The following is a 19929-nucleotide window of genomic DNA, read 5'->3' on the forward strand; positions in this document are numbered from 1 at the left end:
GGCGATCAAAAAAGTTTTTTATTGATAAATAAAGTCACTATCTTGCTGCTGGCACATACTTTGTGCTGTTTTGAACTGTTTTGATCTTTTATCTACGATCTTTTTGTTTCAATGGGCTACGATAAACAGACATGAATTCTGCCTCAACAATGCTTGCGCAACTTGGCTACGTCACACTTATTTACAAACATGGAAAGGGCTCGATAGGGCTGGGTAATAATTGAGTTCAATACGGAAGACAAAAAAGGGTACTGTGTGTATGAAAAGCAGAAAAATGAGCTAAATTTTGACTAATCTTAATGATATTGATTGCTCCAGAGTGCATTCAGGGACTGCTGATCTTTTGCGTTTGTTCTTACTTATTTTTTGTGTTGTCTTCTAGAGAAGCTGTATCTAAATTGGTTAAAATAAAATAAAAATTTTCATTCTATCATTTATTTACAGTACTGAAGCGTTAATATTTTACATTTTTATTTTATTGTTTTGCATTTTCAGAAATTTGTGTTGCTGGTCGACCTTAAATATGTTCTGAGTGTAAAAAGTTCACAAAAAATTGTATTTTGATTTTTTTTTTTTGTAGATCTGTTTATATTTTCATTTATATTTCATGTGTTATTCAGGGATCTCCTGCAAATCATGAAATTACTAATTCATTTTGTGCATGTTTTATTATTAATTATATTATATATTTTTTAAAAAAAATCTGAGGAGCTGTATGGCGAACGAAAGAGCCCGTTCTCAGTGAGCTGAGCCAAAAGAGCCGGCTTTCTAAATATACCTGTCCTCATGGGTGCGACTAGTAGCGGGTGATGACACGTCACATGACAACACCATAACGACAATCTACCAGAGCAGGCGTGTCGGAGTCATTTTAACAAACATTCTTTATCTTTGTTTATTGTGCGGTCTATAGAGTCAGACTGACAAGAAATATGGCAACTGCAACAATTTCAAGCACTTCATCCAAAATGCAAGCTTTTTTTTTTTACCTTGAACACAACATTAAAACTCAAGCATTTCTTAAGATGTTAAGCACTCTGGAATAATCATAAAATAATTTATTCTGAATCTCTATTTTGTTATGTGTGCAACCCTCATGTTTGCAACCCTCATTGAAACAAGGCCTGTGTGTCAATCATAGCCAGCTCGGTGTCATTGACCCACTCGTCTTTTTTCTCAGGTGAGGGGTTCGGAGGGTGTATAGGGGTGTCTTGGGGTTTTTCCTCAAACAAGGGGTTCAGGGGGCGTTTGGGGGTGATAGTCCTCCGAGGAGGATTGAAGGTTTTCTTGACGGAGGGCGAAGAGCTGAAGCCCGGGTGGAGAATCAACGGGGGAGGAGGGGGTACCCCTGAAAGGTAATCCACAGCTCGCCTCCTCTTTAGGCTCTTCGGGTCTCTCTCCAAGTTGGCTGGAGCTTGATGGTTTCTTCTCAGAGGAGTGAAGCAGCCAAGGTTTCTAATTGGCTGTTTGGCATTGCTCTACAAAAGGGAACCATTATTTAGAATTGTCATTGATAACAACGTAATGAACATTGATGACAACGAGATAAGAGATGGCACACAAGAATAAACAGAGGTCGACTAATGATATGGCAGGTCGGTTAGTGGCACAGATATTTGGGAATTTGACGGATAACGGTATTAATACTGTATTTATAAGACGGACAGATCATTATCCTAATCGGATAAGCGACCGGCCGCGGAGCAACTGAAGCAGGGATCATAACCATAGGCGGCAACTCAGCTAACTTGTCCCGACATGCCTGCGTCCATGATAGAAAAGCGTGTTTCGGATTAAGAGTTCATGTAAAAAAGTGTAGTTAACTTGACTAAGGGAAGCACATTTAAGTGGAGACTAAAATATTATCTCTTATCATAATACTAGTTGGTCAATTAAGCGTGTGTGTTTGTTATTTAGAGAAAGAAACCATTAAAAGCAGTGAGTGATTAGCTGTTACCATTACACTAGTTTGACAATATGGCTCTTAAACAGAGCGCCCACACTTTTCAATTCACTAGCTCCGTTAAAATGTAAATGCACTTTTTGTTTTGAGTTCATTTAAGTCATGTTGGTTGTATTGACACTATTTATTTATTGTAAAAGAAATCAGGAAGATTTTCAAGTACCTTTGCTACTAAGCCTAATTTTATTTTTGGAACTGTTAGTTTTTGGTTTAAGCGGAACATTAGTCATGTCAGTTGTGTTGAAATTGTAATTTATTTCCTGTAAAAGGTTTCAGAGAGCTATTAAAGTTTTACAAGAATTTGTAACAAATATTCTTTGTTTCGCTTTGCACAACTAAAAATTTCTTATGCTAATTGTTAAGCTTTTAGGACAAATTAATATCGGCTTCAAATAATGTTTATTGGCCTCCTCTAAATAGTAATAAACATGAAATAAAAAACCTGGAATTTAACAAAAAGAGTGATGCCTCAATACTGGACCATAATCCTTTGTGGGTTGGAGTCCCAATATATCGAGTATCGTAATATTTTTTCCAATGGTATTTTTATGCATTCCTATTCAAAATACGAATAAAAAGTGTACCCAAGTAACCATGAATACCCAAAATATAAATTAAATGTGTACCCGAATAATCATAAACACTAAAAATACTAATGAAAGACGTACACCAATACCCCAAAAATGTAATTATAAAATTATTGATAAAATATGATTAAAAGAATCGGAGAAGCCGTTTGGAAGCCATAGGAGCCATTTTTCTTAATAGAGCTGTCCTCTTTTGGAGGGACCAATAGGCGGTGGTTACGCTTCACACGACAACCTACCAGAGCAGGCGTGTTAGCGTCTTAACCCACCCTTTTTTTTCTTCATCTATTGCGTGGTTCATAAATTCAGCCAAAAACACGACAATGACAACCATTTCAAGTATTTTCAAGCACTTCACCCAAATGTCAAGCATTTTTCTGACCTTGATAACAACAATAATATTCAAGCATTTTAGAGGTTTTCAAGCGCCCATACGAACCCTGGAATGATATCTTACATCTTTCTTTTTATTTTGTAGAGTTTTCGAGCATGTTGAGCTTGAGGCATCGCTGTTGAGAAGCTTAGAAAGTTTTTCCTCAGCGCATGAAAAAAAGTTGTCATTTTCCTGAAAATACAAATAGGATATTTATAAAGTAGTCGGCATTAAAAGGTTGCACAGCAAAGTTCCCAATCTACTCTTTACCGAGCACCCTTTGCTAATCTAACCATAGAGGGGCAAATAAATATTTAGTCAAACCTCGGTGCAAGTTTTTGGGCTTGAAAATATTAGAGAGGCCGTTAATTGTCAACATGGATAAACCTCAACCATGAACATGGATATTTTACAGCTTATGATGGATGCTGACCTAGTACTTTTCTTTTCCCATCCTTTCTGGATGCCTGGCTCGTGGTGAATAAGGGAGAAGGATGTATTGGAATGAGTGAGCGGACCAGCACCTGGACCTGAAGCATTTCATCATCTGAATTTACCAGCCGGCTGAGATGGGAAACTGCGTCGTCCTTTTTTTATGGACTTTACACAGATCCGTCATCCTGGTCCTTTTGCTAACAAAACCTGGCCAAAACCATGCTTCACCAGGGGTATGGTGTTCTTCAGATGCAATAAAGTATTTTTCCTACAAACATGAGAACCTGTGTTTCTATCAAAAAGTTATATTTTGTTCCCATCTGACCATAACACATTAATCCCAGCACTCTTCTGGATCATTCAAATTCTCTCAAGCGGACCACAAATGGGCCTGGACGTGTACTGGCTTCAGCATGAGGACACATCTGGCAGTGCAAGAGTCCCTGGCGGCGCATTGTGTTACTGATAGCTATTGTTACTGTGGTCCCAGCTCTTTGTAGGTCATTCACTAAATCCCAGCGTGACGTGCTGGGATTTTTGTTCACCATTCTTGTTATAATTTTGATGAGATCTTGCATGGAGCCTTAGATCGAGGGAGATTATCAGTGGTCTTGTATGTTTTTCATTTTACAAAAAATGCTCCCACAGTTGATTTATTTACACCAAGTGTTTTACATGTTGCAAACTGAGTCCTCCCGGCCTTGTGCAGGTTTATATTTTGTCTCTAGTGTTCTTGGACAGCTCTTTGGTCTTAGCCATAGTGGAGTTTGGAGTGTGACTGACTGAGGTTGTTGACAGGTGTATTTTATACAAATAATGAGATCAAACAGGTGCAATTAATACAGGTAGTGAGTGGAGCCTTGTTAGACCTCATTAGAAAGTGTTAGACCAATTTGACAGCCGGAAATCTTGCTTGTTTGTAGGTGACAAAATACTTATTTTCCACTCTAATTCGGAAATACATTCTTTCAAAAATCAAGCTTTGTGATTCTCTCTTTTTTTTTTTAATTACATTGTGTCTCTCATGGTTAGGGTTTGCCCAAGTTGGCAAATACAGGCCTTTCTAATCTTTTCAAGTTGGAGAACTTGCACAATTGGTGGTTGACTACATTTTCCCTGTTGTACTAGTACAGAGAGGTTTAACCAGTTTCCTGAGCCTGTTGGAATTACTGCAGGCACTAAAGCACATTTATTTTTTTCTATTTAAAAATGTAATACAGTAGACCCCGGGATTACAGCGCCCCTAGTTTAGAATGTTTTCACGTCAGAATATGAAATAAAATGTTGGGTTTTTTTGTCTGCTATTGGTCGACATAGTTTAATATGCTGCTTTGTTATTGGTTTGTGTCAAGGCATCATGAAGATTATATGCTATTGAGTGAATTAACTCCCAAAATGCTCTTCTTTCTTTGTTCATTTCAGAATCTCGTATTGACGCAGTGATGCTAAAAGTAGAAGCAAGAAGTTGATATCCATGGTAACAAAGCTTGCGATGATTAAGAAATTCAAACTGTTATTCATGCTAAGGAATATAACTGTAACCAATCAATGTTAGGAAGATTTAATAAGAATAAGGAGGGGATTGAAGCAACAAACGTTCAGAAGGGCGTGAAAATACTCTAAAGTTGAAGTTTCAAAAACAGTTCTAATTTAAATCAGGTCCCCTAAGCCCCTTTTCATCTAACCAGTAACTTAACTGTACAATCTCAAGTCACATCACATCAAGGGAAAATACAGGGTCCTTGCACCCTGTCCGTGGTCAAAATCAAGTACTTCAAGGACTTTCAAAGCGAATTTTCCAGTGCAATCCAAAAACATCCAGTGATGATAAAAAGAACGGGTGCCTTTCAAACCCTAACTCTAGCCCCTACCTTTTTTTGGAACCCTAAAATCGGTTTAAAACTCTAATATGTAGCCCTAACTCTATTCCCTAACCCTACTCCTAACCCTAGTTTTGAACCCAATTTGAAACCCTACATTTTTTTAAGAACCCTAATATGGAGCTCAAACCGTAGTTTTTAACTCTAAACCTACACCTAACTTTAGCTGTAGCCATAGCCCCAACCGTCTTTTAAGACCCTAAAAATTGAGTTTAGTGCCCTAATAAGGAGCCAAAACCTTATATTCTATCCCTAATCATTTTTTTGGAACCATAAAATAAATTGAAAAAACCTGTATTTGAAGCCCAAACCCCTTCTTACCCGAGCCGATGGGTGGCCAAACTTTTTAGGAAGCGGGCCAGATTTGTGAAATTTTAGAGGACCGACTATTCAGCCTGGCATTCTTCAAACATCCTTCAATATATTCACCCTCCGTGAAAGGTTTGCGCAATTGGAAATGAGCGTTGCGACCTTGTCACTGCCTTTGTAGCATTTTCGTTTGACTCGGAGGGTCTCATGAAAAAGCGCTGCTGTGCGGTTTAAATAAACATGAAAAACAAAAAAACACCAAAACACAAGCCCAACAGCGAACCTAGGAAACATGACACCAATTTCAAGCATTTAAAATATATTCACCTAAAATTCAAGTACATTTTAAACCTTGATAACACAACATTAAAATTGAATCATTTTCAAGGATTTCAAGCACTCATACAAACCCTGTAAATAAAATGTCATTTTTCTTTTAGATTTATGTTATCAATTTACACATAGGTAGTCCTATATATTTTCTTTACCTGGGATAAGACAATTTAACTTATAATCCCTACCTTAGAACAGTTTAATATGGCATCCCTGGGGTCTATTGTACAACAAAAAATTAAACAAAATAACCCATAATGTCAGCAGGGCACAATTTTCTTTCAGGTTTGAAACAACAAATCATTCCAGACACTTCATACCCGTCGAATTTTCCTGAGCTCTCCGAGTGTTTTTTGAAGATGTTCTTCTTTGGGGTTGGTGGAGAAGACCGTGAGGTCTCCTGCATAGACGACGGGGGTGGGCTGGGTAGACAGGCCCCGTAGCTGCAGGTTGCTAAGCGCTAGCAGCTCACCGGGTTGCACCACATCAGCCAAGCTTGCCTCAAGCAGGCTACCGAAACAGCGGATCTTCACAAAGTTCATGTCGCAATCAACGAGGTAAAAGGCAGGAGCAGGCCCTGATAAGAGGGATTATGGATCCAGTATCAAAGACTGCTGAGAACAGGGTTTGTACACCTTTTTCATGACAAAATTAAAGCACTTTTCAAGGGCTTCGAAGGCCAATTTTAAAATGTTTCTGTTGTCTTCAAAGGAGGAAGGAAATCCAGCACCGATCCCCAAAAATTTTTTGGGGGGGAGGTTCACTTTGACTTAACTGCTAGCAAATATGTTGGTGTTATTTTGAGCTCTTCCTATCTATGATGTATAATCTTTGTGTCGATGGGCTGCTATAAAAGGACATGAATTCTGCCTCAACGATGCACCTGCAGCTTGGCTTGCTTACAAACACGTAAAGGGCTATATAGGTTTTGGATAATAAATTATTCTAATACAGAATAAAAATTAGAAAGAAAGAACTGTATGTATAAAAAGCAGAAAAATGAGCCAAATTTGGACTGATTTTAATTATATTGATTGCTCTGAAGCAGCATGCATCTTTTAATCTGAGAGACTGATGAGCTTTTGCTTTTTGTTTTACCTATTTAAATTTCTATTTTTTGTGTGTTTTTCCAGAGGATCTGCTAAATGGGGTAAAATTGAATTTTGTGCATTTTATCATTTCTTTATAGCACTCAAGAGTTCACACTCGATAATTTTGTTTTTAATTTATTGCATGGTCTATAGAGTGAGACTGCCAATAAACATGGCAATGGCACACATTTCAAGCATTTTCAAGAATTGTACCAAAAATTCAAGCATTTTCCTGACCTTGAAAAAACATTAAAATTCAGGCATTTTCACGGATTTCAAGCACCCTTACAAACCCTTTAAGAAAAAAAAAACAAACAGAAAACACACCTCGTGTATCAGTCACACTGACAACACATCCCGTCAGATCAATCTCTCCACACAGAGGATCAAATTCAAGGTTTTGAAGAGCTACAAAGTCAGTAGACACTCGAGGTTGGAAGTAAGCTGACAACCATTCTGGAGAAATCTAAAAAAAAAAAAAAAAAAAGACAAAAAAAGAAGAGGAAAATAAGTTGTGTTTTTAATGCCAGCATTATCGAACAATATGGGTTTTTCCAGGGTGACTATTGATTATTAGTATAAAGCAGATGCCAAAAACTGATTTTCATTTGCTGTAAAAGCTTTAAGTGTTAGTATTGGCATTAGGAATGTTTAATGATGCAAATATCAAACATATTTGTTTTTAATTTTAATACAACTTTGATCACATCGAACCTTTTACAGTAAATGAATAGAATTTCAACACATCTAACAAGACTTACCTTTCACTTAAACCAAAATCTAACAGTGCAGGAAAATAAATTAGGCTTAGCAGCAGTATGTATAACTGGTACATAAAAACTTAAACATATATATATATATATATATATATATATATATTACAATAAATAAGTGAAAATGTCAGACATACAACCAACATGACTTAAATAAACTTAAAACAAAAAGTGCACTATAATTTCAACGAAGCTGGCAAATTGAAGAGTGTCGGCCCTCCTGTTTTAGAGCCAAATTGGCAAACTAACGTTAGGGCAATAGCTAATCACTCAGCCTTTCACTTTAGCGTGCTTTTTCTGCTCTCTCTCTCAATCATAAACACAATTGCCTCTCATTGTTGAACTAATGTTAAGATATAAACCAACATATTCCGTGTTCATACACTTTTTTTTCTTCGCCAAATTCAAGCACTTTTAAGGCTTTTAAAGAAAATTTTTCAAAGTTTTCAGTAACATTATGAGACAAAATACAGCTCAGATCAAAAGAATAGGAGCCTAAATCTTAGTTTCAAATCATAACTCTAGCCTCAATAACATTTTGGAACCCTAAAGTCAGTTTAAAATCCTAACCTGCAGCCCAGAGCCCTAACCCTACACCTAACCGTGGCTATAACCCTATTTTGGAACCCTATATTCAGTTTAATACCGTAATAAGGTGCTTAACCCATAGATCTTAAGCCTAACCCCAATCCTAATTTGGAACCATAAAATAAACTTAAAACCCTTATTTGAAGCCAAAACCCCCTTTTGAAGCCCAAACCCTAGTTCCTAACCCTAGCCCAACACCTCACCAAATAAACATGGTTCTTACTCGGGATGCAATTTGACAGAAAATAATTTACTTCCTGTCAGACAATAGGCAAATTTAACACCGAAAAATAGCTGAAAAAATAAGTTTGTGAGAACATCACGTCTAACTGAGACAAGCCGTTAGAAGCTGACCGTAACTTGGGGGCAGAGTTGATATATGAAACGGATGTTTAATTTTCTTTAAAGAAAAAAGGAAGGAGAGCATCTTTAACTGAAAAGATGTTTACTCAAAGGTTCACGTGTCTCTCTGCCTACACAAATGTGCTAGCGACAGGTGCAAGCAAAGCTTTTGACAGGCGGGCCACAAAGGGTTAATACATTTGGCAAAAGGGCCAGGGGGAAAAATGGATCAATTTTATTTTATTTATCTACTGATAGAAGTCTTAAATTCAATACCACAGCAAGTCATGAACGAACAAGATAATGTAGGCCTATCCAAATGACTGATCTCTTTTTCCCCCCCATTTCTCTGCACATTCCATTTAGCAAAGAAGAAACAACATCCAGACATTTGCAAGTACATGTTATACTGTATTCCTTTTTTGTCTATTCAATAACTAACTGAATTGGTTTTAAAAAGCTCAGAATAAAGTTAGAAATTATATCCCTTTTTGAAAAACACTACATTTGATAATATGCATTGAAAAAACTTGGCCAATGTTTACATGCTAACCCTACTGCTAACTTACTAAAGTTCAACAGCCTTAATCCATACACATGTACTTTGTGTGTGATATTCAGTCCGGTAGTCGCCCAAGTCCATTGGCTGTCGCTAAGCTACGCACGGCAAGAGTTTAATGAACACATTTTATTTTACATGCAGATGTGACTCACTTGTTACAACTAATGAAACATCATTCACTCAAACCTACTCCAGTTTTCTTATCAATATTCACGTGCCTGTCTATTAAAACCAAAAATGCCTCCCAAAATATGTACGAAAAAAAAGGGTACAGCATGATTGTAAAATGTAGCATTGACAAGTTATTTATTTTTTAGGAAATGCAGCCACTTCACTTAATGAACTCTTGTCTTTTTTGCATATTCAGTCACGCAGCAGTTTTCTCTTCTTTTATCACTTTGTTGTCCAAAAGATTTTTCTTTGAAGCGCTTCAATGCCTTTTTTTTTGTTGTTTTATGAAAGTTTAATAAATGAACCACATCAAATCAAATGTATTTGTAAAGCCATTTTCAGGCAAAAAAATAGCCACTCAAAGTGCTGTATAAGCACATTTAACATAAAACCAGACAGTAAACAACTCATACACATGCGCACAGTGGTTAAAATACAATAAGAAGAAAATAAGTCGTGATAGAGATATAGTATGATTGGGGCAAATACAAACTAGCCAAGCTGCCGACTATTGTATGGTGCAGAGACTTGGAGCCTGAAAACAGATTTGCGAAGGAAATTAAATGTTTTTGACATTAAGTGTTTAGAGGAGTATGTTAGGAGTGACAAGATTTGATAGATTAAGAAATGAAATTTTGAGAGCCAGAACGAGAGTAGTAGTGGAACTGAGCAAGCGTGTGGATAAGAGTACTCGGTTGGTTTGGACACATGGAGAGGATGGACGAATGTTGAAGAGGATCTACAGAGCAGAAATAAATGGAAAGAGACCAAGAAGGCCACGATTGACGTGGATGGATGGTGTTATGAGTGCACTGCAGGAAAGAGGTCTAAATCTAGTGGAAGCTAGAGCTCTTGTTGGTGATAGGAATGAGTGGAGAGGTTTTGTTAAAGGATAGGGGGATGTCTAAGGGATGGGCAGGGCACCTGTATGATGCGGCAGGGGAAAACCAGTGAAAGCTGTCGGGCCCTGATGTTGAACAAAGGAGTGTCACCCTAACCCGAGTGACATGGCCGCTTTTTTGTGTCACTTTTCATCTGGAGGGACGAAAGCATGACCAACTTAAGTGTCAAGGTGCCTAACTTGTTTGGGTGTTTGGGCATTTGGGTTGGCCATGGTCCAAAAATGTTTGTGTGTGTTTTTTTGCTATTTTTTCCTCTTTTTTTTTTTTTAAATTTTCTTTGTTATTGTGTTTGCTTTGCTGTCGGTCACAACTCTTGAGGGATATGACCAAGGTAGATAGATGGATAGAGATCGATGGATAGATAGAAATTGAAAATTATAATGCAAATCGTTGACGAGACATTTTCCCATCCCTAATTATATATACAGTAAGACCTCTGTTATCGCGGTTAATGGGGACCAAAACCACCCGCTAAAAGTGAAAATCTGCGAAGTAGTGACGCCCCTTTAAAAAAAAAAAAATCTCATCTCATTATCTGCACCGCTTATCCTTATCAGGGTCGCGGGGGGGCTGGAGCCCATCCCAGCCATCTCCGGGCAGTGGACACCCTGAACTGTTTGCCAGCCAATCGCAGCTGCAAATCACATTAGATCTCACAGCTAGCTGCCTTCTTCATCGTCGCACGAGCCGAGTGATCCACCGATAAGAGTCGAACAGCTGGGCGATTTTAGGTCCGCCTGGGACAATCGGAGACTAATTCACGACAGGGTTTTTATTTGCACCGAGCCCCTAACCCGCGGTGCGGGTACTTTCGGGCGCGATACGCACGACACCGCGACAAGCAGAGCGGGTTGGGCGCTTGGAGCGGAGGCCGCTGTTAGCAGCCCACTCGCGCGCTACACAGCCCTCAATGGCTCCGGCCAACAGACGGGCGGCCGCGGGGGAAAGGGGTAGCTGGGGGGACCTGTGGCAATAGGGGGGGTGGTGAAACGGAAGCCGCACAGACACCGCGCGCCGGGAAACGAGAACGGCGCGCCGTGCTAGCGTCATCGGCCGAGGGGGATTCCCCAGTTACGGGGGTCCCGCGCACATCCGCCGCTTTTCACCCGCCGCGCGCGGACGGCCGCCTGTCGTCGCGCCGCGCTACTGGGGTCGTCGGAGGATCACGCCCGCCGCCTTTTCTTGCGTCGTTGCGGCGTTTTTTTTTCTAACCATTACAGACCGCGAAGCTCTGAAGCCGCGAACGTCGAACCTGGAAGTAGCGAGGTCCCACTGTATATATATTGCTTCACGTTTTTGGCCCCATATTTTCATTGTAGTGCATCCCTGAATTCTACACATTTATCATACCAATAGTACCCACATATAGTTTGTACACCTTTTTATGGCCAAAATGAAAAACTTATCAAGCACTTTCAAAGCCAATTTTTCCTGTACCTTCAATGGAAGAAATTCGAACACCGATCAAAAGAAAGGTGTTGGGTAATAAGTTCAATACAGAAAACAAAAAAAAGAAAGTACTGTTTGAATAAAAAGCAGAAAAAAATGCCAAAATGTGACAAATTTGAATGATATTGATTGCTCTGACGCTGAGTCCGTTTGATCTTCCTCCATGGATGTTGTGTTTTTTTACCTTTAAATCTGTTCACTGTGTAAAAATATTTAAAAAAATGTATTTTACAATTTGTGCTTCTGTGAATATTTTAATTTATATCTTATGTGTTTTTGAGAGATCCCTGGCAAAACATGAAATTACTCATTACTAAATCATTTGCTGTATAATTATATATTAACATTTATTATACTGTATATAATTAAAAAAACAAATCTGAGGAGCCTTTGGGAGCCAAAAGAGCCTGGCTCATTTCACTTGCCGAGCTAAAAGATACCGTTTTCTAACTAGAGCTGTCATCTTGGGTGCGACCAGTAGGGGGTTGTGCCGCTTCACATGATAGATGTGCCTTCGTCATTTTTACGCATTTAAAAAAATGTTTCATTTATTGTGTGTGGTCAGACTGCCGAAAACATGACAATGACAACTATTTCAAGCATCTCACCCCCAAATTCAAAAATTTCCTGACCTTGAAAACACAAAATTAGATTTCAAGCATTTTCAAGGCTTTAAAGCACCTGTACGAACCCTGTATCAAAATCCAACTCCAAATTTCCAAAAACACATCAAGTTCACCTGGAGGACCTGAAATTGTGTTTTCTTGGTGGCGGTAAGTTGAAGTGCGCCTAATCGTCCATGCGTCTTCCTTTCCGATGTAGCCAGGTTGAAGACTTTGTATCGGCAACCTTCCTTCAACAAAGCCTGGACATCGGAGGACGGCCTCCAAAGGCTTAACTGGTACACTTCAACGTAAAAAAAAGGAGGTATAAATGACGGAAAAACAAAAACCATGATCATGATTGCATCTCACGGTTGCCAACGGGATTCCAAAAGTCGGCAATGCAGAGTTTCCAGACAGGGCGGACGTTTCTCTGAGGACAGGCAGTTTCTTCGTCATCAGTGCTTTTATCCGTAGCACGGCGGTAGCGATTTTGTATTTCTGTCTGTTTCTTATCCAGGAGCAAGCGACTGTAGGCCTCCAACTTCTCCAGTTGCTGCCTGCTCAAAACAGCCTGGGAACAGGTGAAGCCAAACCATGACGCCAATTTCTCTATATCCAGGATTCATTTACCTTTTTCATGGCCAAATTCAAGCACTTTCAATAAATAAAAGCCAGAGTTTGGGTCAGTGGGTTTGAGCGTTCAAACACATGGTAGAGCTCCACTTTTTCTGCATTCAGCATTTAAGACTAGGAATAAAAAAAGTCATGCTGTCATGGTTCTAGCTATTCTACTCTATCTTCAGCCAAAATATGACACAAAAAAGTACAGCTGCATCCTGGTGCAAAACGGAGTTACCAGGAGTCCACATTTACTTTTGGCAGAATAATTGTTACCGTATTTTCCGCACTATAAGGCGCACCGGGTTATAGGGCGCACCCCGAAAAAATAGTTTTTGGTCCTATTTTTGACATACATAAGACGCACCGGATTATAAGACGCTACAATGAGAATGTGGACAAAACAAGGACAATTTTTGATTTTTTTTTTTTTTACCAATGTTGTATGACTCGGCCGAGGCTTGAACCAGCAACCTCCCAGTCTCAGAGCGGGCGCCCTACCATCTAGGCTACCGAGCTGGTGACAAAAATTGAATCTATCTTGCTACTAGCACATTATAAGATACACAAATTAGTGCTACCTTTCCCAGTCACTCAAAAACAAGAGAATATGTCATCAAGTGGTGTCCAACCGTCACTAGGCGTTTTAACCCTGAACCACAACACCTTCAAATGCGAGGGGGCTGGGATTTCCCTCCTCTGTATTAATTTCCCAGAGGGAATCAAGATCGCAGAGGTTGGAAGAGGTGTGCCTTCAAATGGATGAAGGCCGTTTGACTAAAGAGTATGAAAAGCATAAGTGGTGGGAAATACTGTAGAATGATAGAAAGGCCAAAATATGGTTGGGCCGATGGTGAGAAACGTGCTCTGCATGTGAGGTCGGTTAAATTTAAGGATGAAAGTGTGTGCTCGATATGGGACTGGCGAAGGATAGCTAAAAATGACTGATATAGATGCAGCTTAAACAGACGACACATGATCAGTACAAAAAGCTAGCTAGAAACAAACTGAACAGGTGAAACAACTGGAAACTTTTAACGGCACAGCACAACTTTTTCATAAGACCCTGTGAGTCAAATAAAAATGCTCCAAAGGCAGGGTTGCGACAATGATCACCAAGCACTTTCCCAACCCTTTACGGAAGGTGAACTTAAACACTGTTCAAAGAATGACAGGCTGAATAGTCTGCTCTCATACCTTTTCAGCATATCATATCGGGCTTGCTTTCCAAAAGGTTTGGTCACCCTGGCTTGATTTAATTGAAGTATGTCTCAATTTTTTTTTACTTACCTCAAGTCCAGCTACACTGCCTCTGACAGCCTCATAGAGCTCCTGCCCATCTTGCAGACTTTGGAGATCCCGACAACTTAAGGTCAGACTGCTAAACAGACGTTTGTTTTCTGCAAATGACCGCAGTTAGGTTTCCACAGACAGTTTGACATTCTACCTGCCAGTTTGCGCTATAAAAATAAGCAGAATAAATGGAGTTAACTATACCCTCCTCTTCATATTCTGCTTGTATCTTGGCGTAGAGTGTCTCCATGGCTTTCTGCTTACGGCTGTTGTATAAAGCCTCCTCCTTCTCTTCCGCGCGGGCCGAACGGAACACCACACCACCGTCTGACTTCCTCTCCATCCACTCCATGTGTAAACAACCCAGGGATAGATCAACAATCCAATTCAACTGTATGTAGAAACCATTTCTGAGGATCGGCCGATAAAGGTTGTTCAGGATACCGATTATTATTATTAAGAGGAAGCCAATAATCAATATTTTTATCTGAAATTCTTATGCTGCAAAAGCTTAAAAATTGTCATACGAAATGTTTAATAATGCAATGAATTATTGCATTATTCCGATGTTCAGAATGAATATCTGTTATGAATCAAAATAAAACTAAGAGCTTCCTAAAACATTTCACAGCGAATTTAGTAAAATTACAACTCAACTAACATGACCAATCTTTCACTTAAACCAAAAACTAACGATGCAGGAAATAAACCTAGGTTTAGCAGCAACTCGTATAAAAATACATAAACCAAGAGATCCCTGATTTTTTTACAATATAGGGCATAAATTAACTTAAAACAAAAAGTGCATCGTTATTTCAACGGAGCTTGTGAGTTGCAGAGTGTGGGCTAATCACTCAATCCTTCCATATTAGCTTGCTTTTTATGCTTTCAATCACACGCTTTATCGGTGAACTCATGTTGTAAGAGGTAATATACCAGTCACCTGAAAGTGCTTCTCTAAAACAACTACAACTACACTTTTTACGCTCTTAATCACAAACAAGCTTTACTAACACATATATTTTTTAAATCTCAATATTATCAGCTTGATCTAATAAGAAGGAATAAGAAAAATGCCAGAGCTTGTGCCTTATACCGACAAATTTACCACTTTAAACATATCTCTCTCCCGCAATTACTCAAGACCATTGTTTTTCATTTGGACCTGCACTTCTTTCATAAATAATGGTTTTAAAACAGGGTGCATGCAGAGTTTATTTGTAAAAATGTCACAAAATATGTCAAATGAGTAAACTGACATTTACCTTCGGTGCAGAGAGAAGTGTGCTATGAGCATAGCTCTATCTATCTACCATGGTCATATCCAATCAAGAGGGGTGACCGACAGCAAAACACACATATACAATAACAAAGCAAATGAAAGGAAAATTAATAGCAAAAATAAAAAAATAAATAATTAAATAAATTTGGACCATGGCCAACCCAATTGCCCAAACAAGATAGGCACCTCGGCACCCAAGTTGGTCATGCTTCGTCCCTCCAGATGAAACGGGACACCAGAAAGCGGCCATGTCACTCGGGTCAGGGTGACACAACACACTCTTTTGTTCAACAGCAGGGCCCGACAGCTTTCACTGGTTTTCCCCTACCGCATCGTACGGGTGCCCAGCCCATCCTTAAGAGCGCGTGCACAATCCCACTATCCTTTCACAACACCTCTCCACTCCTTTCTATCACCAACAAGAGCTCTAGCTTCCATTATATTTAGACCTCTTTCCTGCAGTGCACTCATAACACCACCCATCCTTGTCAATCGCGGCCTTCCTCTTGGTCTACTTCGATTGACTTCTGCTCTGTAGATCCTCTTCAACATTCGCTCCTCATCCATCCTCTCCATGTGTCCAAACCAACCGAGTACTCTCTTATCAACACGCTTGCTCAGTTCCACGACAACTCCAGTTCTGTCTCTCACAATTTCATTTCTCAGTCTATCCAATCTTGTCACTCCTAACATAGTCCTCAAACAACTTCATCTCAAAAACATTCAACTTCCTTCTTAAATCTGCGTTCAGGCTCCAAGTCTCTGCATCATACAACACAGTCGGCACCATCACACTCTCATACAGTCCCCTCTTAACACCCATACTCATACTATTGTTGTTCATCACTCTCCTCAGAGGACCCAAAACCTTGCTTCCTTGACTCACTCTGTGCAATACCCAACACTCCATTCCACCATCTGCAGCCACATAACAACCCAAGTACCTAAAGTTTTCAACTTCTTCCAGCACCTGTCCATGCAACCTGATTTCTAACGTCATGCCCACTCCATCACGTGAACACTTCATCACCTTACTCTTCCCAACATTGACACATAACTCAATCACATACTCTTCCAAACTCCGTTACCAACCTTCTCAATGTTTCCTCAGAATCAGCCACAAGCGCTGTGTCATCTGCAAACAACAACTGACTTACCTGCCACACTGTTCCAATGTTGTCCATCATGTCTACACCTCTGCCAAATACTCTTGCATTCACCTCTCTCACCACACCATCCATGTACACATTAAACAGCCATGGTGACATCACACACCCCTGTCTCAAACCAGTCAACATAGGGAACCACTCACTTGTCTCACTCCCTACTCTTACACATGCTCTGCTGTTCATATAAAAACTCTTCAATGCTTCCAACAACTTTCCGCCCACTCCATACATCACCATCACTTGCCACAACGCCTCTCTATCAACTCTGTCATACGCCTTTTCCAAGTCCATGAAAGCCAAATAAAAAACCTTACCTTGAGCAAAATATTTCTACAACACACTTGTCATACTGCAAACACCTGATCCACACATCCTCTTCCTTTCCTGAAACCACTCTGCTCCTCCATCACCACCTCATTCGTTCTTTCTCTCACTCTCTTAATCAAGAATCTTCCATACAGCTCACAGACAACCAACTGATACCTCTCGAATTGCTACATTATACTTATCACCTTTACCCTGATACAATGGCACCACACATGCACTACACCAATCAACAGGAACCACACCACTTGAAAAGCATACATTCAACAAGCGCACTAACCAGTCATTAATAGCTGTGCCACCTTTTTTCAGGCATTCAGCAGTACAACCATCCAACCCAGGTGCCTTCCCCATTTCATTTCTTTCACTGCCTCTTGCACCTCCCATGTTTCCACTGGCTTCACATTTATATCACCCAACACGGGCATTCTCTCCATACCATCGATCGCCTCGACTCTCACTTCTCTCCCATCCTCCACATTTAGCAACTCCTCAAAATACTCTGCCCATCTCGTCCTGACTACACTACCGGTAACACTACCATCCTTATCTCTCACTTTCCCTTCCTTTCCAGACTCACTGTTTCTTACTCTTTTCACTTCTTTCCAGAACACTTTTCTCCTTTCCTCAAAGTTAACTCCTATCTTTCGACACCATTCATCATTTGCTTTCCTTTTCACTGCTTCCACTTCCGCTTTCACCAACCTTTTCTTCACTTTATCTTTCATACGCATCGCCACTCTTATCTTGCAGCCACTCCTCAAAAGCACGTCTCTTCTCTGTCACAGCCTCTGATACCTCATCATTCCACCATTCACTTCCTTTCCTAATACCTCGACCAACTTTTCTCATTCCGCACACTTCTTTTGCACTCCTCAACACTGCCTCTTTAAACCACTTCCATTCAATTTCCATACTCTGCATTTCTCTTCTACTAACCCGTTCATACTCTTCCCTTATCCTCTCTTTATACTCTCTATCCTTTCTTGCCTTATTAAACTCTGAATGTTTTACCTTTTCCATCACACTCTTCTTATAACTAGCCCTCCACGATCCATCTATTCTCAGTTTTCCTTCCACATAAAAATGACCAGACATACCACTCATTTCACCTCTGTAAACATGCACATCCAACAATCTACTTAACATCCCATTCTTAGCCACTACATAATCCATCAGTGCTCTGTCCACCATCCACTCTGACAAAGGTATACTTATTCACGTCCCTCTTTTTAAACAATGTATTTCCAATCACCAACTCATTTTCCACACACAATTCAATCAATTTCTCCCCACTCTCATTTCTTCCTGGTACTCCATATACCAATCACATTTTCAACCGTTCCATCACCCACTTTAGCATTCAGGTCACCGAGTATTACCACTTTCCAACCTTCTTTCGCACTTGTCATACATTCAGAAAAAATCCTTCCAGAACTACTCACTTTCCTCAGCACTTCTTTCTGAACCAGGTCCATATGATACTTCCACACCCCACTTTAACCTCACCCACATCCATCTGGAAGATACATCTTTCCACTCCAAGTTTTTCCTTTGCTTTCTCACTCACAAGCACAGCCACTCCTTCTCTAGCATGTCCACCCGTAACTCCAGACCTTCTACCAAACATACCTCCAAGCTGTAATTCACCCTTTCCTTTCATCTTTGTGTCACTCAAGGCTAACACATCAACCTTCCTTTTTGTCATCATCCTTCTGATCTCCTCTTTCTTCCACTCAGTCGCTTTACTTCCACATCCTCTCACATTTAATGACCCTTTAGCTAGGGTTTGCGAGACCTTTCGGTCTCCTGTCCCCCTTTCTTTGCCTTGCTGTCTCTTAGGGTGTAAAGATAGAGAGGAGAGGATCCCCAGTCCCCTGACTCCCTCCACTTTAGTCGCCTCTTACAACACAAAGCGGACCATGGTGAGAGAATTCTCTTACCTCTCACAAGGAGAGGCCCCCTCACCACAGGGACAAAGAATAGCTCACCCGATAAAATTGCTCTCTGTGCTTGGCTGGCGTTTTTGGCCGTTTACAGTTTTTCTGTGGGTTCTCATCACCAAGTGTCTCAACAGTGAACATACATTATTTAATAAACTTCCATGTAAAAGGATTCCTTAGTGACGTACAGCCAAAACGGGGTATGTTGGTTTAACAGATTGACTGTAAAGTGTAGTGAGAAATACGCTCTTTATATACTGGTCTCCAACCTTTAATACGACTAACGCAGAGAAAAAAAAAAGCGCACACTAGACTCAACTCCACGCCAATCAGAATTGGAACACTATAGATGATATGAGTATAATTTTATCTCTGAACCATATGTACTCATAAAAGAGCCATAATTGGCTCGTAAGCCATATGTTTCTGATGATCTATAGGCATGTCGGGATGAGATAGAGCTGCTGTTATTGTTCCTGCTTCCGCTCCACCCCTGGTCTCTTATTCAATCAGGACGTGCATGGTGGGTATCGTCCGAGGACAGCGAGGAGCAGGGGAGAGGGAGAGCGTGGCTCAGCTGCATCGGAGCCTTGCTCCCTCTCTCTCTTTCCTGCTCCTCTAACCAATTTTTAAATCTATATAATCGGTAGAGTACCTGAACAGGGTAAGATCTCAGCACCACAATGTCCACGCATCCAACAGGCCCTCCGTTACTGTACAGTGATGACAAAGGAACCAAGAATGGCCGGGGATTTCTGTAAAATCCCAGCTTGGTGTCCCATCGAGCGGGTCTGCTGCAGTTGGCGAAAATCTCAAAAATAAAAAATAAATAACCAAGATATTAGATACTGCCCAAATGAAGAGTCCTTGACTAATTAATTTGATTCTTTTTTCAATCTCATTTGATCTCTCAGCCAAACTTGGAGGTGCTAATGCA

General features: G+C 40.1%; 1 protein-coding gene across 4 annotated transcripts in view; it reads right to left on the minus strand.

Annotated features, from left to right (window-relative positions):
- brca2 (BRCA2 DNA repair associated) overlaps nucleotides 1–19929 on the minus strand; it is a 91926-nt gene continuing 71997 nt past the window's right edge. For 3 of the 4 annotated variants that reach the window (XM_088345741.1, XM_088345740.1, XM_088345744.1), the window contains exons 18-26: nucleotides 19648–19803; nucleotides 14479–14620; nucleotides 14272–14381; nucleotides 12733–12934; nucleotides 12498–12664; nucleotides 7299–7437; nucleotides 6201–6457; nucleotides 3008–3115; nucleotides 1–1478 (exon numbers count right to left, since the gene is read on the minus strand). In XM_088345741.1, the coding sequence (XP_088201867.1) occupies nucleotides 1110–1478; nucleotides 3008–3115; nucleotides 6201–6457; nucleotides 7299–7437; nucleotides 12498–12664; nucleotides 12733–12934; nucleotides 14272–14381; nucleotides 14479–14620; nucleotides 19648–19803 (1650 nt within the window). In that variant the 3' untranslated portion in view covers nucleotides 1–1109. The remainder of the gene's footprint in view (nucleotides 1479–3007; nucleotides 3116–6200; nucleotides 6458–7298; nucleotides 7438–12497; nucleotides 12665–12732; nucleotides 12935–14271; nucleotides 14382–14478; nucleotides 14621–19647; nucleotides 19804–19929) is intronic. The other variant, XM_088345742.1, reaches the window with a different exon arrangement.

This window comes from Urocampus carinirostris, chromosome 10, assembly GCF_059441175.1.
Source record: "Urocampus carinirostris isolate Australia breed hairy pipefish chromosome 10, RoL_Ucar_1.0, whole genome shotgun sequence".
NCBI lineage: Eukaryota > Metazoa > Chordata > Actinopteri > Syngnathiformes > Syngnathidae > Urocampus > Urocampus carinirostris.